Source organism: Brachionichthys hirsutus, chromosome 17 (assembly GCF_040956055.1).
Source record: "Brachionichthys hirsutus isolate HB-005 chromosome 17, CSIRO-AGI_Bhir_v1, whole genome shotgun sequence".
NCBI lineage: Eukaryota > Metazoa > Chordata > Actinopteri > Lophiiformes > Brachionichthyidae > Brachionichthys > Brachionichthys hirsutus.
In genome coordinates this window covers 1,708,287-1,732,464 of record NC_090913.1, presented here as the reverse complement: position 1 = coordinate 1,732,464, position 24,178 = coordinate 1,708,287, and the positions used below count along the sequence as shown (strand labels likewise).

The window sequence follows — 24,178 nt, the reverse complement described above, 5'->3', positions numbered from 1 at the left end:
GGACTGGTTGGGCAAACTCCCATGCACCCTCAAGGACCCTGCCGAGGGTGTAGAGCTGGTCCACAGACGTAGTGCAACCGACGCAGTGTAACCGACGCAGTGCAACCGACGCAGTGCACTAAAGGACCTTTCACATGAGCAGCTGCTTACGGGCACCGTTAGGACAACTTGGGTAGAACCTTCAGAGAGGGAAACATGTCTGAATCAAGGAGGTTGTGCACAGACAATATATCTTTGGGAGAACATCCAGCTTCTGTTTTCTGGCCACCAGAACCTCCTCTGTTTTCAGGCTGGAGTGTTGAAGTTCATTCAATTGTGATACTCTCAAGAGGTTCTCACATTCAGGCCTGCATGCTGGATGCCTTTTAGTAGCTCTGCATCTACTGCAGAATCTGAACTCAAGCTATCATCCTATCCACACAAGGGAAAAGTAACTCTCTTATCAATGTGTCTGAGTTTTATTCAGTGCGTGAACCTGCAGGTTCCTCCAGGTTCTGCAGGCCTATTTTAGGCTGAATCACCCCTAAAATAGGCCGAACGACGCCACTGCGGCGGACCCTCCTCTCCAGTACCCCTGAATAGACCTTACCGGGGAGGCTACCAGGTTGTGATTTCAGTGCTAAATTAATACGGTACCGATTTAAACGTTGTGGTTTCCTGGTTTCTTCATGTCCCTCGTCCAGGACATGTGATTCAAAGAATCACTTCATGAATCCCTGCAGTAGCCTGCTGACTACTGTTGCATGACGAGGGTTTTCCTGGAAGAGAGATACAGGATTTTCCATAGTTACCTTTTACAACAGTGCACACAGAGAATCATTATTTATAGAATCTTAATGGTTATATTAACCGCTTGTGAACACGTTTTATTCCTTCATGCTAAATAGACTTGATAGTGCGACTAACAAGCTATCGGTAGACTTTCCCGTAGTTGTTAGCCAATCATTGAACGGGTTACACTTTGAAGGGTGGAGACATTTGCGCTGATGTTTTTATTTTAACGGAGAGACGGTCTGCCTCCGAGGTGCGAGCGACCGTGTTGTTACACTACTCCTTACTGGGAAAAAGCAATATTGTTACTTTCCCAACACTGATGTTATGTTACTTGTTGCAGCATTTTAATCTGATAATACGACTCTAGACAGCTGCCTTACTGAGACTATTCAGGGATTTAGAGCTATTACCAATGAATTTAAAGGACATCAAGGTGTTTTAATACTTTTGGTAATATGATGCCGAGGTGGTTTGATAGATAGAAGGGAGAAATTAGAAGTTTTATTACGGTATGTTATTAATGATAGTTATGGGAGTGTTTATGTTAGGGATATGCTCCTGTATATCATGTATACGCCAGCGATAATCAGGTACATTGATCGTGCGGTGGGGGTGGTACTGTATGGCTTTTGAAGATGACAGATTTTCCCTTTATTAGTTTGTGTAAAGTTTTACGGCGCTGCAAATGTGGAACAATAAACGCACCTGAACGCAACAGTAGATCTTCCCAGCTGGGACGGGACTCCTGCAGAGGTGTGTGTGATGTGATGATCCTCGTGGTTGCGCCCTCCTCCTCCGACTCCTCCTGTGAGTCACATCACATAAAACACAAGCCGCTGTCACCTTGTGGAGGAAAGCAGTGACTCCTCTCCGGTTGAGGACTTTTATTTCCCGTGATGGCTGCTGCCGGTGAAGAAGCGGTGAACCACACAGAGGAGCTGAGAGACGTTTTGGAAGCTGCCCCTGCTGCTCGGGGCTCCGGTGAAGGATGTGGCTCCTGCCCGGGGAGAATGAAGCGCCTCATCCCGGAGATCTACCGGAAAGAGCTCGTAGAGCTCGTCAAACTCGCGGGACCAGTGGTAAGACGCAGGATGAGACACCTGTCTCTGTGGACTGAAGTTTAATTGGACCGTCCTTTATGAGTCCCCCCATGCTGTTAAATAATGATGCCACCGTAGTGTCCCAGAAACGGGTTTTAATTTCTGCCTCATTCGGTGATGGGGGGGGGGTCACTTACTGGATCCGCGGGTCAGAGGGATGCGTCGTTGCTGCGTTTTGGACCGGGTCTGGTTCCTATCCATGATGACGTTAACGCATGTCTGCTGTTTCTCTTTTCGACGCCTCACTGCTCGGGGGGGCTTTCATTTGTTTGCCCCATAAATACATCTGAATAATTTTGATGAAGTTAGGTTTTAACGGGAGAGTATCAGTCATTGTTATCTCACTTTCGACACCAAAAGAGCACCGAGGACAGAAACACATTCTCTCAAAAATTACTTTGAATCGGAAAATAATATAATTCCTTCAAGAGTTGAGTGGAAAATTCTATTAACAGCATAATAACAAATTATGTTAATACCAACCTGAGTAAACACAAACTGCAAGACTTGCTCGATAATTGTATTTAATTATTTAATTGTTATGTACTCTTCAGTACATAACAGCGGCTGGAACCAGAACTGGGATCCCGGCTCTGAACTGGTTCAGGTTCTACCAGAACATTTAAATGAGGTTAAGGTTCAGACTCGGTCAACTAAAGTCAGAATCCAACCATTCAGAGTGCAGTTGCACTTCTGCTTGTGATCATAAAGTTATTTTTGTCAAACGCTGCTTGGTTTCCACCAGACCAGATGTAACGAGACCTCTGTCTCCCAAACGGTTCGACTTTTGACTCACCTGTCCACAAACCATTCTCCTAAAGCTTTAAGGGTTATCGAGGTGTGTTGTGTCTAAATTCAGAAGAACAACTCTACAAATTAACAAACAGGCTGACATATATTTCCTATTCAAGTGGGATTTGTGCACTGAAATTTAATTGAAAGGTAATTTAATGAAAGTTAACTCTCCTATGATTTTTTTTCCTTTATTATTCGGTGGTATGACTCAGGTATTTTCCTTTTCTGCTGCTTCTTACTTTAATTTGTAATTCCTTACATTAAATTGAAAAATTATTGTTCAGGTTTAGTTTAACAGTGGTATTAACTATTTGCTCATCACATTATATGGTTTAAAGCAGGAGCAACATCGTTTTTAATACAATAATTCATGAATAACACATTTCGATGCTGGCATTTCACAATAAAATGTACCTTTTTATTCAAGTTAAATTAATATTTATATTTGCCTGCATTATGGTTCAGGTTTTCACAATATTCACAAAATCATTCAAACTAACCCATCCATTATTTCAGATTATAATCCAGGGATACTCGTTGGTAAATATGCCATCCTTTAAGGAGTCATTTTGTGTGCCGGTTCTAGACTGTTCACATCATAAATAACGCAGGTAGAGGTCTAAGGAAATATATTGCTGGAGTACTTTTTGATGTTGTCCTCCACCACGAAGGAAGTCGATTCACCCGGTGTGAGGGTTCTATAATGAAGAATCAAGACGTTCATGTGGTTCTCCTGTGATTCTGATGGTTATGATTAAAGTCACAAAATCACAACTTCAGATAAATCCCTCACGCTTTCCATCCTAGAGAGATAATGCACCAAACTTGCTGAGTTAAGACTAATATGATCATGTTTTAACATACAGAAGAAGGTGCATTGTGCTTATTGTTGTTCTGCAGATCCTTGCCCAGTTTATGATCTTTATGATCAACTTCGTCAGCGCCGTCTTCTGTGGTCACCTGGGAAAAACGGAGTTCGCAGGAGTTTCGTTGGCGGTTGCGGTGAGAAGATTATCACTATTCCTATTTGTCTACCTTCTCTATACGCGATCCTTCTCATCCAGGATTATGCCGTTTCTCATCACGGTAATGCAGATGATCTCCAATTTTATGTTCCTCTCCCATCAAGACCATTAGGCGGTCATTTACATATCTCAGTGATAATAAATGTCCCAAAGGATTTTAAAACAACCTGAAAGTTTGGTTTTGCTGTGCAAAAGAATAGGTGAGATTAAAATAATGTTTTTTTTATTACAACGAAAGAAAATAACCCTAAACCCAATGAGAATAATACAAACAAACAAGCACATAAGCTCCGCCTTTCTGTCGACAATGAACTCCACCCATTGGGGGACAATGGGTGGAGTTCTTGCTTTATCGTGGTTCACTTTTCACGGATTCACCATATTGTGGATTTTCTTGCTGAACATACGTATACATATGTTGCGGATTTTCCGCTATGTCGCGGGATTCTGCGGTATGTATAAATATTAAAATTGACACCATTTTCATTATTTTATTGATAAAATTAGCATTTTCTAGCCTAAGAAAAATTTAACAATAAGAAGTAAAACATTTTTTTTTAAACACATATTACAACACATGTACCGTACTGCAACGCATAATGGACAGGTGAAGTGTAGAAGGTTGATTTGCTGTGGCAACCCCTCACGGGACAAGCCAAAAGTACAGTAGTAGTAAAATACAGCACAGGTACTGTACATATTGAATGAGATCTGCGTTTGGAGAACACAGAGCTGCACCTACGTGATTTCCAGCATCTCCCTTTGTCACGCCTCACTCATCCATTTAGCATCAGCATGAGTCGTTCAGGTCGCGTCTACTTTGCATTTTTCTTTTTTTTTTAAGTTTTGTTAAAGTTTTTAAATATACACTACTGTTACTGTATTAGAATACAAATGTTTTTGTATGCATGTGGGAAACGGTAATACAGTAGAGGGTGGTTTGATAACAGAGCAGGAAGGGTTAATAAAGGTAAAAAATACATCTAATAAAATAAATATGAATGGATTTCATTGATGCGGCTGGGCCTACGCAACACCCACAATAAACAAGGGACGACTGTATTCCATGCTTGTTGTTTATGACCAGACTGTTTGATATGTGTTTTTTCACTAAAGTGTTTTTTCCCCAGGTGATTAATGTCACTGGTATCTCCATCGGTGTTGGTTTGTCAATCACTTTTGACACCCTCATATCCCAGGTAACCCTCATCAGATCTTATTTGACCTTGTTTGATATCTGAACAATAGGCTCAACCTCTCCCCTGCTGGGTTCCCGGGTTGCCCTGGGGTCTCCTCCCAAACAAATCCTGCATGAGCTTTCGTATCAAGTTAGTTTCCTTCGAACAGTTCTACCTTGGTTGTTGGTTGAGGAGTATTTTCTAACCCTTTGCTTCATCCGTCGACCTGCAGACGTATGGGAGCGGTAACTTGAAGCGTGTGGGAGTCATTCTTCAGAGGGGGATTCTGATTCTGCTGCTGGCTTGTTTTCCCTGCTGGGCCATCCTCATCAACACAGAACCCCTCCTGCTTGGTGTCAGACAGAATCCAGAGGTCGCCAGGTCAGAACAGTTTCAGAACCGTCCACATTCAAACGCATTTATTGATAGCGCTAAAAACATCGGTTGGTATCTACCTTTGCCGTCTGTTCTGTGAGTTTAGAGGTGATAGTAAAAAGAACGCAACAACTTGTGTCAGGATTCCTGTGGAATCACTCATATATCCGTTCATGTGTTTTTGTTTCTGCCACACATTTTAATTTAAATTGTTGTGTGTCTGCATGAAGTCTGTCACAGCTGTATGTGAAGATCTTCATGCCTGCTCTGCCGGTGAGTTTGATGCATTCTACCTTCTGTGTATGAAGATAATCACACCATACATGTACATTTCACTGAAGTGCTTCAGTTCATCCTGGATCTTTAACCTTGAAACTCACCTTCATTGATCTTTTTTTACAGGCTGCGTTTATTTACCAACTGCAAGGGCGGTACCTTCAAAACCAGGTAAAACTATTTATACACTGACGTCAGGCTGGAATATATTTATCAAATTATTATTGACAAAAGGTTGTGCTTTGTTTCACAGGGAATTATATGGCCTCAGGTTATAACAGGAGCATTTGGGAATATCGCCAATGCAATCTTCAATTACGTTCTTCTGTTCCAGCTGGATTTGGGTGTTGCGTGAGTTTTCCCACTTAATTTTGAAATAAAGTTTGTGTAATTATTCATAGCACACTCTTGTCTTAGGAGAAATTGGCATGTTTTATTTTTAATTTTTTAACTTTGTTACTAGATTTTCTCAGACTACAGTCTCTCTTTTGTGAATAAGAAAATATGTACATATACATGTTAAATAAAATATCAGAAAAGGAAACATTGACAGTTAAGAGACATCTTGAGCATACCACACACGAGAGACCTTTACGATCAATACAAAAATGTCATCAGAAGCTACCAATTCACCCACAACTGCGCCACCAAAAATGTGACTGAGGCTGATAAGGAACAGGTGTCCTGAGCAGCACAGGTGATATGGATGAGCTGATTACAGGTGTTGCAGGTAAAGCAGCGTGACCTGAGCAGGACGGTGGGGCTATATAGGTCAGAAAGCTCCAACCGGGTTCCTGGCACCTATTCATAGTCAACCCTATTATTAATACAAGGCACCAAAGGTATCGTAAATGCTATCCATCAAGAATAGCAGTTGTCCTAATATAAAACCCTGGGGTACACCTTATGACACAGGTAGGAAAAGAGAGGAATACTCAGCAAAGTGGATGCACTGTAAACCGACAACTTGTTGGCCTGTCTAACGAGGAGGCATGGTGAATTTGGCACAGTTTCTAATACACAGCATAACATTCTATAATCCTTTGTGCCATAACCCAATGTAAAACACACTTGTGTGTTTGCCCTACGCAAACTAAACTAGCAGGAAAGCTGGCTTGTTTGCTAACAAGCTACTAGTCTATAGTCAAACAAAAAACTAAATGGCCAATTCAACAGCAGTATGCAGCATATAATTGGGGTTATTGAGTAGGCATCTTGTTTCATGAACGTTTCCTTAAATTAGGCCCACGACATCTTAATGACAGTGACAACCAGCGTCCTTGATTCACCCTCTTCATGTTGCATCATGTTACAACATTTAATACATAAAATTAACTGACCCAGGCATCGTCCGCCCTGCTTATGTGCTCAACCAGGACCCTAATCACACACCATTTCATCATCATATGCATAATTCTCCCTGTTTTTGTGGGATAATCCATGACCTAACTGCCATATCTAGTCTATACTTAAAATGCCTTTGTGTGGTATCCTGCCTCCACCCCTCAAGCTGTACTTTATCACTGAGGCTTGCATCGTACCATTTTCCAAGACTCTTCACTGGTTTCGCCAACACTTTGGGTTGGGCCCCACCTCATTAATTTAAAGCTGGTCATCACTTAACAGCAGTGACGTGCGGTGAGGTTCGTGTCTGGTGAGGCACAGTCAAATTTACAAATAAATGAACCTACAGCTTGTTCATCATTTGATTGGCAACATTTAACGTGTTTTGTTTAAAAATTCGTACCAGCATTTTTTACATATTGTCACAAACCTGGCTCATCAGTTTATGACAAAAAGGGGAGACCACACATAATCTGCGTATTTACAAGAGATTTAATGAAATTATTCAACTATGCGTATCAGTGTGCGTGCAGCGTTGAATGTGTGTGGATGCGTGTGTTGATCAGTTAAAGTTTAACTGATGTTTAACTGTTAAACACATGTTCTGAGATGGGATGAGGGGGTGTGTCGCCGTTCAGCTGGGGCTGCGGAGAGAGAGAGAGAGAGAGAACGGAGCGGAACGGCAGAGATATGCCAGCGATGGAGGAAAAGCTGGGCTTCATTTGACAGCTTATGTTCTCCAGAACGTTACAGAACACTCGTTCCCATCTAATGGACTCTTGTCAGGCCCAGTCCGCCGCGGTTCTGCTCGAATCGGTCCCGCAATTTGACCATGAATACGCGCGGTCGCTGCTCATGTTTGGAGGCTTCTCGGTAAATTCTTCATGTCGCAATATCCCATCCGAGTTCAGACATCGTCAGAAGTTGAGAAAAGAAGGCAAGAAAAGCAGAAAACACGGGTTCTTGCTTGACGTCCAGACATGCAGACAGCCAGCGCTTCCGTGTTTACAAGCCCGTCTCGAACGAGCGGATCAGCTGATGAGTGCGCTGAATCACTCACGGGTCTCCTATGGGCTGAAGGCCGTATTACATGCGGCCTCATTCTGCAGTATTTTAATGCTGCTGAGCACAAGAATACGTGACACACTAATTGTATTATTAAAAATAAAAAAATATACAATATAATATCACTGATGTTATATTATATATTATATGATTTTTATATTATTTTTAATAATACAAATACATGATTTTTATATGATTTTATATGATGACAAGTGAGGCTGTGCCTCACCTGCCTCCACTGACTGCACGTCACTGCTTAACAGTGTTACGTTCTGAGGACCCCGTCGCTAAAGGATTTTGTTGTTAAACAAAACCCCTGTCGACCGACAACTTGGATAACTGTTTGTGTGATCAAACAATGTTTATATTTGGATATGTATATGCTATTTATACTGTATATATGGACGTATTCAGAACTCTGCAGCCAGTGCATTCCGCTCGTATTAACAGCAATTTCTTTGTCGCTAAACACTACTACTGTACTTATTCCCACAGCATCTCAACTTTCTCCACTTCACCCTGTCCTTTGCATCGTCTTCCTCAACCCCAGCCACTCTCATGTCCTCCCTCACTACGTCCATGTATCTTCTCCTGGATCGACCTTTAACCCTGTCCTTTGCTCCAATCACGACTGTCTCACTGCTAGGGATGCTCTGAACAACAGTCTCAGTCCTAATCTCTTCTATTCCTTCTTCTCTCACTGCTGATGCAACCATTTTCCTCCTCTTTGTGTCTGTCTTTGACCCACAGTAATAATTTTTCCAGCAGCTTCACGTGGGTTAACAATGCTGATGGTGGTCATTGTGGCGGCTCGGTGGCGCAGTGGTAAGCACTGTTGCCTCACAGCGAGATGGTAGCGGGTTCGTCTCTGACTTGTGGCCATTCTGTGAGGAGTTTGCATGTTCTCCCCGTGTCTGCGTGGGTTCTCTCCGGGTTCTCCGGCTTCCTCCCACCACCAAAGACATGCAGCCTAGGCTGATTGGTGACACTAAATTGTCCGTAGGTGTGAGTGTGTGTGTGGCTGATTGTATGTCTCTGTGTTGCCCTGCGATGAACGATGAACTGGCGGCTTGTCCAGGGTGTCCCCTGCCTCTTGCCCATTGACTGCTGGGATTGGCTCCAGCTTGGCCCGCGACCCGATGACGGATTAAGCGGTTGGGACAATGAATGAATGAATGGTGTTTGAATTGTTAACCCAGAAATCAACCAATCCAGTATAACAATCTTATTTACATTGATTTGCATGTTCAATTTGACAAAATTGTTATTCCTGATGCAACTGATGCATTTATCCGGGCTTGAGACCGGCACAACGGAGAAACTGGTAATGCAATGTTAGCTCCTGCTAACCGCACTACCCGTGCTATATATGAGGCTGCATTGTCACTAAACATATCATTTTAGATTTCAGAAAGCCCGAAAGTCCGAGTCGTCATTTAAGTGAGGACCATCTGTATATAAAATCACTTCTCTATTACCTTCTCAACAAATGAAAGGCTCCGAGATTTGCTGGGCTTTGCTGTCATTCTAGCCCATAACAGACTGCATGGAGCAGTTGACTTCATGGTTGTCATGTTGTCCAATAAAGGCCCTAATAGGGCAAAGGTGTATACCGCCCTGTACCTTTCTTGATCCACTACCAATTTTGAGGCCCAAATAATGACATACATTGCCAAAGTGAAAGCGAGTGGGGAGATTGTACTTCCCGCCATAATACCTGTCTCAAGCTGTTGCCATGCAGTGGTGTATTCTGCTGTGGTAAAACAGAGTTTAATATCTAGAAAGTATGCTTTAATTTACAGGGGTGTCAAACCCGTCCAGTGGAGGGCCGGCACACTCCAGGTTTTCCTTCCAGCCGGCCAATAAAGCAGGTGATTGTAATTATCAACACCTCTGATTTGAGAGAAGGAACTCATTAGTGAGATCAGCTGCTGGTGAGATGGTTGGAAAGAAAACCTTGAGTGTCTCGGCCCTCCACTGGACAGGTTTGACACATGTGAATTAGAACTTTAATACTTCCTGGGACTCTGAAGTAATCAAGAGGCTCCTATGAAAGACTATGTGGCACTGACCAAAACGCATTGACGAGATCCTCTAATACAAGAAGCAAGTCTCTCCTCTCACGCTTAGCTAGCTGTGTTTAGCACCAGATCATGCTGGTGTTCTCCAAGCACCTGGGGATTACCGTAATTAGTCTATTACTTTCAAGGTAACTGGCCAATCAAAGGACCTTCCCTTCAACAATGAGTCAACTAATTGGTTCTAATTATTATTATCTATTATTATTAACGTCACATTTTGCTCTTTGATCTGCACTCTTTCTCTTACAGTGGCTCTGCAGCAGCCAATGCTATCTCACAGTATCTGCTGGCTACGGTCTTATACATTTACATCTGCCTGAGGGGTCTGCATAAGGCCACATGGGGAGGTACGTTTTATCATCACAATCATTTGCCCACGTCCTCCTCATTGACTACGCGCCCACGAAGGAGAACAAAGAACCGGAAGAGGGTTTGGTAAAACCCTACACTTGTTAAGTACATTAATTTCATTTCTTAATGTCTTCTACAATTTACAATATCAACCCCCACTCTCTGCCTCCAGACTCCTGAAGTAAGTTGAGCACACAGAGAGGGAGTGGCATAACATGTACAATGTAGAATGCTAAATAAAATAGCTTTGTTCTGTAACTGTGTAATGTAGGTGTCGTTTAATGTGTTGCATGCAAACATCTGTACAATCTTAAATTCATTTTTTTTTTTTGATAGACTTATAGTTCATTCACAACAGCTGAAAGTTAATTCTTGCAGTAAAGGGGCATCTGAATCTTACCAAACATTTTGTATAAATTTCTGAAAAGATGTCATAACTCCTACAGTCCCAAATTCTAGAAGCATAAATGTTCAAGTAGGCCTACATTTTGGTTAAACATAACCAATATAAATGGAATTTGAGCACTGGCCTTTAACTGAATCCAATCGCAAGTCACAGAAGAGGAGGACAAGAAAGCTCAGTTGTAAGCTAACAAGAAAAACACTATTTAAATGATAAGCAAAGTTCAAAAGCACATATACTAACCAAGTCCACAAGTAAAAACAAGTTACAAAGAAACCCCAGTAGAGGAACAGCACAAGGAAAAGCATGCTGCAAAACAGATTACAACAGCAAGCACTGCACAAGGTTGCAAACAATCACACACAAAACTCTGGACCATGACACCAGCATCAGGACTATTCTGACATAAATAACGAGGTCTGGCATTGGACTGGACCCATGCACAAAGTCTGGGACCAGGCTGAGCTCCTTTAACCCTTAACCTATGACTCGCAGGTTGGTCCCTGGACTCCCTGCAGGAGTGGGGACCCTTCATCAAGCTGGCCATCCCCAGCATGTTAATGCTTTGTCTGGAGTGGTGGATATTTGAGATTGGAGGATTCCTGGCAGGCCTTATTAGTGAAACTGAGCTGGGAGCTCAAGCTGTAACGTACCAGCTGGCTTTCATATTTTATATGGTAACTACTCTGAATGTTATCCAGTTACATGTTGATAAATGCTACAGCCCTTATGCATTGGATATTGTGTCCATTATATTAAAGCTGCTCCTTATCTATTTTTTTCCTAGATCCCATTTGGAATCGCTGCTGCTGCCAGTGTTCGGGTTGGGAACGCTCTCGGTGCAGGAGACCTACAGCAGGCCAAGCTGTCTGCTAGAATCCCCATTGTTTGTGGATGTAAGAACCAACACATGCAGTACATGGTGTCCATGTTGCCTGCAACACATTTCCACCCATGGGGAGGGAATCTTGAAATACTGTGATCGGGTGCTTCAGAGGTACAGGTGTGCTGAGATGAACTGAGGTGTAAGTAGAAAGGCACCTGGAATCGGACTAGAGAGACTGAGCATCAGCAAACTGATAGAGAACAAAGATTCAGTAAGTTGTTAGATTGTGATGAATGTGATGTGATGAACTGCTGAAGCTCAGTTTACAACCCGGCGGTGTGGTTGAGCTGAAGCCTCAGAGCTCTACCAGAGAAGATCATAGATGAGAGGCAGCTGGCAGCCTGACTCCAGCGCACTTGATTCCAGTCTTTGTAATCCAGCATGGAGATCTGGCCAGGGAGGGCTGGAGGCAGACGCAAAGGACATGACACTTCCTATTAGAAATGATGACCTATAAATCCCTCCCTGAGCTGCCACCTTATCGTGGTGGAGGGGTTTGAGAAGTTCTGACTGGATTTAGTTGGCCTCACCTTGACACACAGCAAGGACTCCGGAACCACCCTTCTTGAGATGGGTTGGACTCTCTTCCACGCTGGAGTTGCCGCTGGTGAGAGGCCCCGGAAAGGGGTGGCAATACTCATTGCCTCCTGGCTCGGTGCCTGTATGTTGGAGTTTACTCCGGTAGACGAGAGGGTATAGCCTCCCTCTGCCTTTGGGTGGGGGGACGGATCCTGAGTGTTATTTGTGCCTATGGTCCAAACAGCAGCTCAGAGTATCCAACCTTTTTGGAGTCCATGGAGGGTGTACTACAGAGTGCTCCTTCTGGGGATTGCCTCACATTGGGGGACTTCAATGCTCATGTTGACAATGACAATGAGACCTAAAGCATAAGGGTGTCCATATGTGCACTTGGCACCAGGGCACCCTAGGCAGCAGTTCAATGATCGGCAATACCCAAACCTCTTGGTGGGCACCTGTGGTGAGGGATGCCATCAAGCTGAAAAGGAGTCTTATCAGACCTTTTTGGCCTGTGGGACTCCGGTACCGACAGGACAAGCGGAGTGAAGCTACCGCGGTTGCTGAGGCAAAAACTTGGGAATGGAGGAGTTCAGTGAGGCCACGGAAAACGACTTCTGTACGGCTTCGAAGAGGTTCTGGACCACCATCCGGCATCTCAGGAGCGGGAAGCAGTGCACGATCAACACTGTGTATGGTTGGGATGGGGCACTGCTGACCCCAACTTCGGACGTTGTAGAGTGAAGCGACTACTTCAAAGACCTCCACAATCCCACCAACATGCCTTCCAGTGAGGAAGCAGAGCCTGGGGACTTGGGAGTGGGCTCTTCTATATCTGGGGCTGAGGTTGCTAAGGTAGTCAAAGAGCAAGACCCCTGGAGAAGAGGGTCCACCGGATAGTCGAACCTTGGATTCAGGAGGAGCAATGTGGTTTTTTGTCGTCCTGGCCGTGTAACTATGGACCAGATCTCCACCCTCGCCAGGGTCCTTGAAGATGCATGGGAGTTTGCCTAACCAGTCCACATGTGTTTTGTGGACTTGGAGTCGGCATTCGACTGTGTCCCTCGGGGAGTCATGTAGGGGGTTCTCCGGGAGTATGGGGTATCGGACCCCATGATACAGAGTGTCTGTTCCCTATATGACCAGTGCCAGAGCTTGGTCCGCATTGCTGGCAATAAGTCGGACTCATTTCCACTGAGGTTTGAACTCCGCTAGGGCTGCCCTTTGTCACCAATTCTGTTCATATCTTTTAGGGACAGAATTTCTAGGCACAGCCAGGGCATTGAGGGGGTTTGGTTTGTGACCTCACGATTGGGTAGCTGCTTTTTGCGGATGATGTGATCCTGTTGGCTTCATCAGGCCGTGCCCTCCAGCTCTCACTGGATCGGTTCACAGCCGCGTGTGAAGCGGAAGGGATGAGAATCATCACCTCGAAATCCGAGGCCATGGTTCTCAGCTTCACCCGGAAAAGGGTGGAGAGTACCCTCCAGGCCGTGGAGGAGATTCTACCCCAAGTGGAGGAGGTCAAGTAACTCAGTAGGTGCGTTTACATGGACACATTTAACCCGGTTAAAATCCTGATCGGAATAAAAATGCTTCATGTACACACCTTAACCGGAATAGTCTAACCCAATCCAGCCTGATCCGGTCACAATTCTATCCCGATCGAGAGGGGTGGTTTATACCGATTTGTAACCCGGTCAGGGCGCATTAAAACACTTATTCCGATGTATCGGTACAAGTCGTCCTTACTGCGCATGTCTGTGACGTCGGCTACATGCGCTACTGCTATTGCCGGATGCTAGTTGAAGCAGAGCGAGCAAAAAGCACAGCGGGCGAAAGACAGAACTGGTCAATATCTGAGACAAACATGTTGCCGGAGACATTAAAGGAGGAAACTAAAAGCGCAAACGGGGAAAACGAGCAAAATAACGCTGACGTTTCAGGCAGAAAAGCGCGGAGCGATGATTTGTTTACAACGGAAGTTGCTACGCTACGCTTCTTCTACCATTTCCGGTGTTTTGGTCAAACTGCGCATGTCAAAATATTCTGTTCCGATCAAAAGTGTGACGCGTGAACACGCAAATCCTAATCGGATCGGATTTTTAGGGTCCATGAACACGGCGCATCGGATCACAATTTTACTCCGGACTCTGATCGGAATAAAGACATTTTGTCCATGTAAACGCACCTATTGTCTAGTTCACGAGTTGGGGAAGAATGGAGCGGGAGATGGACAGTAATACGGATTCTGCACCGATCCGTCATGGTGAAGAGGAAGTTGAGCCGAAAGGCAAAGTTCTCGATTTACCGGTCGATCTTTGATCCAACATTCATCTATGGTCACAAGCTTTGGGTAGTGACCGAAAGAACAAGGTCGCGGGTACAAGCAGCTGAAATGAACTTCCTCCGTAGGGTGGCTGGGCTCTCCATTAGGGATAGGGTGAGATGCTCGGTCATCCGGGAGGAGCTCGGTGTAGAGCCGCTGCTCCTCCGCGTTGAGAGGAACCAGATAAGGTGGCTCGGGCATCTATTGAGGATGCCTCCTCAATGTGGCCGGGGAGAGGGAAGTCTGGGATTCCCTGCTTAGGCTGCTGCCCACGCCACCCGGCCAAGGATAAGGATGGATGGCTGGGTGACCGATAAATTTCACTTCATATATGATTGTCATCCCAGCATACAGACAGAGACTGAAGCTTGCTAAATATGTAGCAAGCACGACCAAGATGTGGACTAGTGAGGCTGTTGAGGAGCTCCGCTCGTGTTTGGAGACGACAGTCTGGGACATATTTAGGGCTGCTACAAACAATCTGGATCAGTACACGTGACTGTGACTTCATGGATCAGCTCCAATGAGGAGCGCATTGTACAAACCTGCACTAGGGAGAGTTATGCTAATGAAGAGCCCTGGTTCACGTCAAAGATCAACCAGATTAGACATGAGAAAGAGGCAGCACGCAGTGGCAGGGAGTTGAAGAATGCTAATTCAGCATATTCACGCAGACTCCAGCAGCAGTTCTCTGCTAACGACCCTGCCGCAGTATGTAGGGGCCTGAGAGCCATTACCTACTACAAGCCCAAAGCCCCCCAAGCTCTGAATGACCTGCCGCTTGCTCAGTGTTTACATATGCACTACTGCCGCTTCGATCGCCCAGCCCCCCACCCCAGGACTCTCCAGTCACCCTCTCCTCCCCCACAGCATGGAGGGCACTCCATCAAAGGCCTCTACAGACAATCCCCCACCTCCCCAGTCCTCTGCATCCAAGAGCAAGATATGCACAGACAAAGCCAGACAATGTTTCCCCCTCCACCTTGAAACACTGTGCCAGTGAGCTGACTCCTGTCTTCACATACATTTTTAACACCACCCTGGAGTCCTGTCATGTGCCAGCCTGCTTCAAGTCCTCAATCATTGTTCCTGTCCCCAAGAAGCCAAGGATCACAGGACTGAATGACTACAGACCGGTGGCACTGACATCTGGAATCATTAAGTCTTTTGAGCGCCTGGTTCTCCACCACCTTAAGACCCTCACCGCCCCCCTTCTGGGATCCGCTGCAGTTTGCATACCGAGTCAACAGGTATGTAGATGACTCAGTCAATCTGGCCCTCCACTTCATCCTGCAGCATCTGGACTCCTAAGGAACCTATGCCAGGATCATGTTTGTGGACTTCAGCTCTGCATTCAACACCATCCTCCCGGGATTACTCCAGGACAAGCTGCTCCAGCTCGACATGCTCAACTCCCTCTTCAGGTGGATCACTGACGGACCGGAGGCAGCATGTGCGGCTGGGAACTATGGTCCCGGACACTCAGTCTATCAACACCGGATTCCCCCAGGGCTGTGTACTTTCCCCCTGGCTATTCTCCCTGTACACTACCTGCTGCACCTCCAGCCATCAGTCCGTTAAACTGATTTAATTTGCAGATGACACCACCCTCATCATGCTCATCTCGGACGGTGATGAGTCTGCATATAGGTGGGAGGTGGACCGGCTGGTGTCCTGGTGTCGCAACAACAACCTGGAGCTCAACAGCCAGAAAACAGTGGAGATGATCGTGGACTTCAGGAAAGTCACAGCCCCACCATTCCCCCTCGCCCTCACAGACTCCCCTACCCCCATCTCCATCGTGGACTCTTTCTGCTTCCTGGGCACCACCATCACTCAGGACCTCAAGTGGGAGCCGACCATCAGCTCCCTCATCAAGAAGGCTCAGCAGAGGATGCACTTCCTGCGGCAGCTGAGGAAACTCAAGCTGCCAACCCAGATGTTGGGTCAGCTGTAAGACTCATGTTCATGAGTACTGGTGTAGCAGCAACAATTTACCAACAATTTAAATGTTCTCAATTGGACTCATGAACATTTTGCTACCGGTAACTTGCACTGTTCTGTCTGCACTGCGTGATTATATTAGTTTTACTGCTGCTAATACACATCTGTGTATCCACTCCTGATGCTGCTGTTTTTGTATGTGTTTGTGATGTGTCTGTACTTGTATGTTTTTTGTAACTTAGTCATTACTGTTACATGTTGGACTTCACCAAGAAAAATGCCTAGTCTATTAACCCACATTCACAATGGCAATAAACTACTTCTGATTCAGTAATAATGCCTCACATTAAAAATGAATGAGGTTTGGATGAATAAAAAAATGGCTTTTCACCTTGTGTATATTAACTCCTGATTTTTTTTCTTTCTTTTTCTAACGGCAGTCATCTTATCGTGTTTTTTTGGAGCCACCCTTTTCTTTACCAAGAACGTCATTGGATATATTTTCACCTCAGACCAGTGAGTAAAGACAGAATCTTTGACTTTCTTTCATGTATCTTTCGTGTCTCTGTGTTTCCACCTGAGTGTTTTCGGTACAGAACCCGTGGACACGGGAAACAACTTGTAGGACCAGTCAAACACAGAAAGAGGGAAAACGGTGTGATGCTAACACGAGAACGCCGGGTAACCTTACATCAGCAGTCACCGATTGACCAAGAAGTCATTAGCAGTGTTTTCATTCCATTTTTTTTCAAGTCAGATACCAACGTGTTTGATGATGTCATCACAAACGCGAGTTTGAACAAGAAACACGCTGAACCAGCCGGAACCAGACGGCTTGGTGGAAACTCAGCTTCAGATGGAGGCTTAGCATCTTATTTATTTATTACTGAAGGTCATCATGTTCCTGTTTGGTCAGACTGAACTCTCTGTTGGTGATGATTTACTAAATACTGCGAAACTGGTGTTTATCTGGTCACATCATTTACCGTTTCAGGTAAAATACATTTTATAAAGTTGGACACACTTTTTCAGTTTAACTCGTCGTATATCGTCCATGATTGGTACAAATCTTCTGATGTTACTTAATCTTTTTACATCATCTATCTGTTCGTTGTTTGTACTAACATTGTCACCCAACTCTTTGTGTGGTTTTAGGGACATCATCCGAAGAGTTTCTCTTGTCTTGAATGTATATGCTGTCTCTCACATCTGTGATTCCGTTGCGGTGAGAGAAATGTCTTTGTTGTCAGGATTTCAGACCAGTATGAACTTTATGAACAACTGCTTGATGTCATTAGGCTGTGACCGGAGGCGTTGTTCGAGGAGTAGGAAGACAGTTAATTGGTGCTCTGTGTAACCTGATAGGATACTACTTCATTAGTACTCCTATAGGGGTGTCCCTTATGTTTGCAGCTCATATGGGAATTCTAGGTAAGAATACAAAATTAATGTACAGCTCTGAAATTCATAGTATCATCTAACATTCAGGAAAGCCATTAAAATCTTCTCTGACCGTTTTCAAAGGACTCTGGATAGGACTCACCATTGGTGTGTTCTTGCAGGCCATTTTCTTCATCACGTTTTTGAGCAGACTTGATTGGGAGAAGGCCGGTGCAGAGGTAGAACGGTTCCTTTTTGCTTTGTCTTGAGATATATTTGAAAGTAAAACAAGATGTTAACAAATGTCTAAAATGACTCTGATCAGGCTCTTGTGAGGGCGGGAGTCCAGAAGAAGGAAGAAAATGAAATGGAGAAGATGGAAAACACGGGTAATCGTCATCATGCATGAAATACTCAACATCCTGACATGACACTTTTTTAATTGAAGATTGTTCTTCAAACCTCCAGACTCCAATCAGAACCAGAATCCGGTCAGTGTTGAGAATGCTGAGGAGGTTTGTATTCCAGAGCAGAATAAATCTCCAGTCGTCACAGTGGGAGAGTCTCTCCCGGTCCGTCAGCTGGTTTTACGGCGTGGCCTCACATTTCTGCTCATGATCGTCATCCTCGTCGCTGGAATCGTGATCAGCGACATCCTGGTCAGGATACTGAAATGAATCCTCCGAGGACGGAACGCCTACAGTCAGACTGGTTGTTGTTGAGATTCAATCATAAAGTTTTAAATTTGTGTATGAGATGGTGAGTCGCGATGAATCAGCAGGTTTTTACCACTTATATAAATGAAGAGCCTCTCTGACAGAGCGCTGAAATAACCTGCTAAAAGTGGAATGTCCAAGAACATTAAGGTGATCTGATTCGAGAACATTCACTGAATTGTTTACCCAGTGTGCTTTTGTTCAAATATATTTGTAAAGATGAGACAAAATGTCTCACTTTGAAGGAAGTGCAATTTTAAATGGTGATATCACACATCTTGAGTCTTGTAACATTAGACACTGAAAGTATTTTCTATTATGAAGATTATTTTGTCATCTTTCAATATAAATGAATTGTTAAATGAATGATATACATATTTTATGTATTGCATATGTATTAAGAAGTGCATTACCTTTCCTCTGTGAAGACTGAAGGAAGATTGAAAATGGAATGAAAGATCTCACACAAAATCTAAATTCAGGCCAGGGGAGGTTTGTGTCCAAGTATGAAAATAATAATTTATGACATGCAAATGTTTTTTGGAGCAAAACCTCAAGTATATAATTTCTGACACAACTCTCTGGCGCTTATCCGGGCTTGAGACCGGCAAGTGAAAAACTGGCAATGCTACATTAGCTCCTGCTAACCGCAGTACCCATACCTCCCATGAGGCTGCATTCTCACACGCATGGTTGGGAGAAAGTTTCCGTGAAAGTTCGTGCGAGGAGAACCGAAGCTGTTTCAGTACGTTCTTTTATTGACTCGTACTCTGGTGCGTGGCTTTACAACAAGACCGTCAATTGGAACCAGGAACTCAAGCATGCGCATTAGGAACTACGGCAACTGGTGTAGGATACACATCATAATAAACATGCAATCATTATATTGAATAATCTACATCCTCTAACTTTAGCTTGTGCCTCTAGGAATAGAGTAAAGTGTACCGGCGTTGTCAATGAAAACATTTCTGTACTAACGTAAACATTCCTGCATGAAATTAGCAGCATTTTATTAAATTAAATATTTTACAGTGCTTCAACCAGGTATCTGTCTATACCTAAATAATGTTGCACTAGAAACACTGAAAAACGTAAATCACTCCGGCTAAAAATATTAAAATTTGTACATTTTTTAAATTTCTTTAATTTAAATTTATTATCTTTCTCTTTCTTTCTTTTCTTTCAAGACTCCTCTCCTGTCGAACTCTGTCCGGATCGTTCGCTCTCCCTATGAGAGAGGTAATAGCTAGGGAAATAACAGAAAAGGATGTTTAATTCTGATATTTTAATTCAATTGGTGTTATTAAGTGTCTGTGCTTTGACCCGCGTATTGCTTTTGCTTCCAATTCAAGCCTACCGGCATATTAAAATTCATAAAATCTTAATCTTATTTATCTCATAGAACACATATCAATGGAGAAAATATCTGCTTCCAAAAGAATTAATAAAAATCATTTGAAATATTTTATGGAAAGTTGGTCTCCTTTTATTAAATAATTAAATATAAATATTCAAATCTGATTCTGCCTGTTAGTGAAAGCCACCACATCACTCTAACACATTTCTGCACGCTTACATATTTTGCATGACTTATTTAGGAACCCGGTTACTGTCACCAGGACCGAGAGGACCTCTTCATTGTATCACCTCGCAGCCATTCTAACTCTATCTTTGTTTCATCTCCAGTCTCCAGCTCAATGTTCTTCACACACAAGGATGGTTGATTTCAGGGCGGCTCTGCCCCTCTGGTCTCTGCTGAGTGGCGCATGCGTCCCGGACAACCCCCGGTGTACTCCTGGGTTGCTGTGCCAGGGTGCTGGCCTCTGCGCTCGGGACGGCGCCAAGCTGACGCGGTCTGTCACTCCTCCGCTGGCTGTAGTGCTCTGGGTCTGGTCGGTGACCTGGGTGCCCCCCGTGGTCCCCTCTCCTCCATTCCCCCCATCCTCCGCTCGCCCTCCACTCCTTGGTCCCATCTCCCCTCCCCCTCCCCCTCCCTCCTCCTCCTCCCCTCTCCTTTGCCTCCTCTTCCCGACCCCTTGTGGTCTTCCCCTTTCCCCCTCTCCCCTCCTCCTCCCCTTTCAACATCCTCCCTTCCACCTTGGGCGTCACGGCTCCCTTTTGGGCCTGGCTCCAGATTATGGAGGCTGGGTGGGGTGCGTCGGGTTCGGCGCTTGATCCTGGCCCTGTCCTATGTGTGACGGGTCCTTCTGGCTTCTGTGGGTGGGATGGTTGAGGTTATAATAATAATAATGCGTTGGTTTTATATAGCGCTTTTCTAGGCACCCAAAGACGCTTCACATTGTGCATTATTCATTCACACCATACCTGGTGGTGGTAAGCTACTAGCCACAGCTGCCCTGGGGCAGACTGACAGGAGCGAGGCTGCCAATTTGCGCCATCGGCCCTCCTGACCACCACCAACATTCACTCGCTCACAACATTCACCCAGAAGGTTGGGGGCACTATGGTCGGGCGTCCTCCTTCCTCAGCCTGGTTGGTCGGGACCTCGTGTGTCTCGCCAACTAATTTGCCACTTTAGCACTGTAACCCGTCTGTTTGTTCCCTCTGTGTTGTGTTCCAAGGACCACCAGAAGACCGTACTCAGCTTCAGTTGTTTATTGCTTTCCTGTTAAACAAAATAGCGTCAGTGTGTGCTTCCGCTCTCCTGCAACACACCTTTCCTCCGACCTCATCCAGCATATCTGGCCGGAGGGCGCTCCGCGCATGCGCGCAATACGGCCGCGCGATGACGTCACTAACCAGGCGTGCACACACTGACGAACAGGTAGGACAGAACAGAATATAGAATAATGACATACGAGATTTAGATGAAATTCATAAGACACATTCTGCATCTGCTACAACAACATGCCACTTTTGTATACACTTAGGGCACATACACTTGGGGAGTCTGGTGCCCTGGGGGCGATCTCCTAGCAACCCCCCCAAATTTTAATGCACCACACATACCCTTTACTTGGGGAACAAGTGGGTGCTGGGCGGTGAGATAAGGGTTGGGGTGGCCACAGTGCAGGAGTGCACCGTTGCCCTCCTTCTCATTCCCCGTCCTGCCCCCAAAAAGAAAAAAAAAAGAAAAGAATATAAAACCACTTTGACAGATAACAAAGTCGGTGGTTACCGATATCTCCTAGTTGTGGTGGATACATTTTCTAGATGGGTTGAGGTAATCCCCACTAGAACAGAGACAGCAAAAGAGATCATAAAATGGTTGACAATGGATTTAATTCTGAGATATGGCCTCCCAAATCAGATCAGGTCTGACAAGCGATTGCATTTCACAGTTGAACAGTTTTTGGCCTTCAACACACACATGGAGCTGTCTGCCACCCACGGCTCATGGTTTGATGCCACATGAAGTGTCTACAGCCCGCAAAACGCCATGGCCCTTTGTAAATAGTCCCGCAGGAGATGCTTTCACATTGAAAGAACTACCACAAGAAATATCAGAATGTATGCCTTGCACAAATTCTGCAGTACAGTTCTTGTCCCAAACTGGACAGGAAAATCTTTTACAGGACTCAAACATCATACCAGAAGAGGTGAACACGGAGAGTGGGTTCTAAGAGTAAGAGAACAACATTCCAGATGTGTAGACAAGTTCCAGGAAACAGGCAGAGCTCACACACCAGGTAATCAGATCAATCAGGCAGACAAATGCAGAGGAGCAGGTAGTAATGTTACGGAATGTGCCGAGGCTTTGAAGCGTGCGTCGAGTAAAGAAGGGCTTCCGGGAAGCGCGTATCAAGGCTTGCTTCGCTTAGGGGAGGAGCCACAAATGATCCGAATGAAACGTCCGAAGCCTCATTGCCTGGCTGTACCACGTGATTGCTTCAGGAAGTGGTTCAGATTGTGCCGCGCGGTTTGACAGCTTTATAGACCCCTCAGGCTCCATTCAAAATGTGGGTTGTTGAAAGGGAGGCGTGGCCAGTTGAGCGTTTGGATAGTGTTTATATAGTTTGGAGATAATTTGGAGAGATTAGGATTTAGGATTAGAGTTTAGTTTTTATTTAGGAGAGTTTGATAGGTGATAGGACGTCCCCTGTCCTGTACATCATTGTCCAAGTTACACAAGCATCATCTGTGCCCAGTTCTTAGTTCCACAAGCACTTCCCCTGTCCTCTGCCTAATTATGCCATTTTCAGGCAAACATTGACCAACCTGCCATATTATATTACCATTTTGGGAAGATTAAAGCTCACAGAATACATTCAAAAATGTTATTATACACATGTAATAATTTATGTACAGAAATTATTTGGTCATACATTTCTTTTAATTCATAGTCATTCCCAACAGACACTAAAATTCAATGCATCACACATGATGTGGTTCAGAATCAGATACAGCTGCCTGTCATTGTACACTTGTCCAGTTGGTGGGTTCGTGAGCACACGAAGCTCCGAGAAATGAACCCTTTCTCGAACCAATCGGCTCGAGTGGTTCAATGCCTCATGAGGCTTCATCTCACCATCACTAGGAGCAGGCAAACAGACGAGGATCCAAAACACAAGCAAGGCAGGGACACGTGAATCAGAATCAGGATTAGAGTGCTGGAGAGTAGGAACAAGTCGCTGACAATCTGGCAGAGAGCAGAGGATTGAGCAGAATATAAGTGCAGTGAGGCTGATGAGGAGATGAGCAGCAGGTGTCCAGAGCAGCAAGAGAAGAGCAGGAGGCTCTGGCTGGGTTCCCAACAATTACCCAATATTAACTTTTCGACATAGCTGATAAAAAATAGTGTTCTGTATAGCATACACTGCATGTTACTCAAGATCAGTAATATCCATCCATCCATCCATTGTCTTCCGCTTATCCGGGGCCGGGTCGCGGGGGCAGCAGCCTAAGCAGGGAAACCCAGACTTCCCTCTTCCCGGCCACTTCCTCTAGCTCTTCCGGGGGGATCCCGAGGCGTTCCCAGGCCAGCCGAGAGACATAGTCTCTACAGCGTGTCCTGGGTCTTCCCTGTGGTCTCCTCCCGGTGGGACGTGCCCTGAACACCTCACCAGGGAGGCGTTCAGGAGGCATCCTAAATAGGTGTCCGAGCCACCTCATCTGGCCCCTCTCAACGCGGAGGAGCAGCGGCTCTACTCCGAGCTCCTCCCGGATGACTGAGCTTCCCACCCTATCTCTAAGGGAGAGCCCAGCCACCCTACGGAGGAAGCTCATTTCAGCCGCTTGTACCCGGGATCTTGTTCTTTCGGTCACTACCCAAAGCTCGTGACCATAGGTGAGGGTAGGAACGAAGATCGACCAGTCAATTGAGAGCTTCGCCTTTCGGCTCAGCTCTCTCTTCACCATGACGGATCTGTGCAGAGTCCGCATCACTGCAGACGCTGCACCGATCCGTCTGTCGATCTCTCGCTCCATCCTTCCCTCACTCGTGAACAAGACCCCGAGGTACTTGAACTCCTCCACTTGGGGCAGGATCTCCTCCCTGACCTGGAGGGTGCACTCCACCCTTTTCAGGCTGAGAACCATGGCCTCAGATTTGGAGGTGCTGATTCTCATCCCGGCCGCTTCACATGCGGCTGCGAACCGATCCAGTGAGAGCTGGAGGGCACGGCCTGATGAAGCCAACAGGATCACATCGTCTGCAAAAAGCAGCGATCCAATCCTGAG

General features: G+C 45.2%; 1 protein-coding gene across 2 annotated transcripts; it reads left to right on the top strand.

The window, feature by feature from the left end:
* Positions 1-1,670: 1,670 nt before the first annotated feature.
* LOC137906451 (multidrug and toxin extrusion protein 1-like) lies at positions 1,671-18,510 on the top strand. 2 transcript variants are annotated; one of them, XM_068750716.1, is made up of 16 exons: positions 1,671-1,853; positions 3,570-3,671; positions 4,825-4,893; positions 5,105-5,253; positions 5,478-5,520; positions 5,650-5,694; positions 5,777-5,874; positions 10,263-10,360; positions 11,263-11,444; positions 11,555-11,663; positions 16,883-16,958; positions 17,598-17,667; positions 17,741-17,873; positions 17,967-18,061; positions 18,148-18,211; positions 18,291-18,510. In XM_068750716.1, exons 1-16 carry the CDS (start codon positions 1,671-1,673, stop codon positions 18,497-18,499), a joined length of 1,725 nt encoding a protein of 574 aa, XP_068606817.1. In that variant the 3' UTR covers positions 18,500-18,510. The 2 variants fall into 2 exon arrangements, with proteins under 2 accessions (XP_068606817.1, XP_068606818.1); XM_068750717.1 differs by having other exon boundaries at positions 1,785-1,853; positions 18,148-18,217.
* Positions 18,511-24,178: the final 5,668 nt, after the last annotated feature.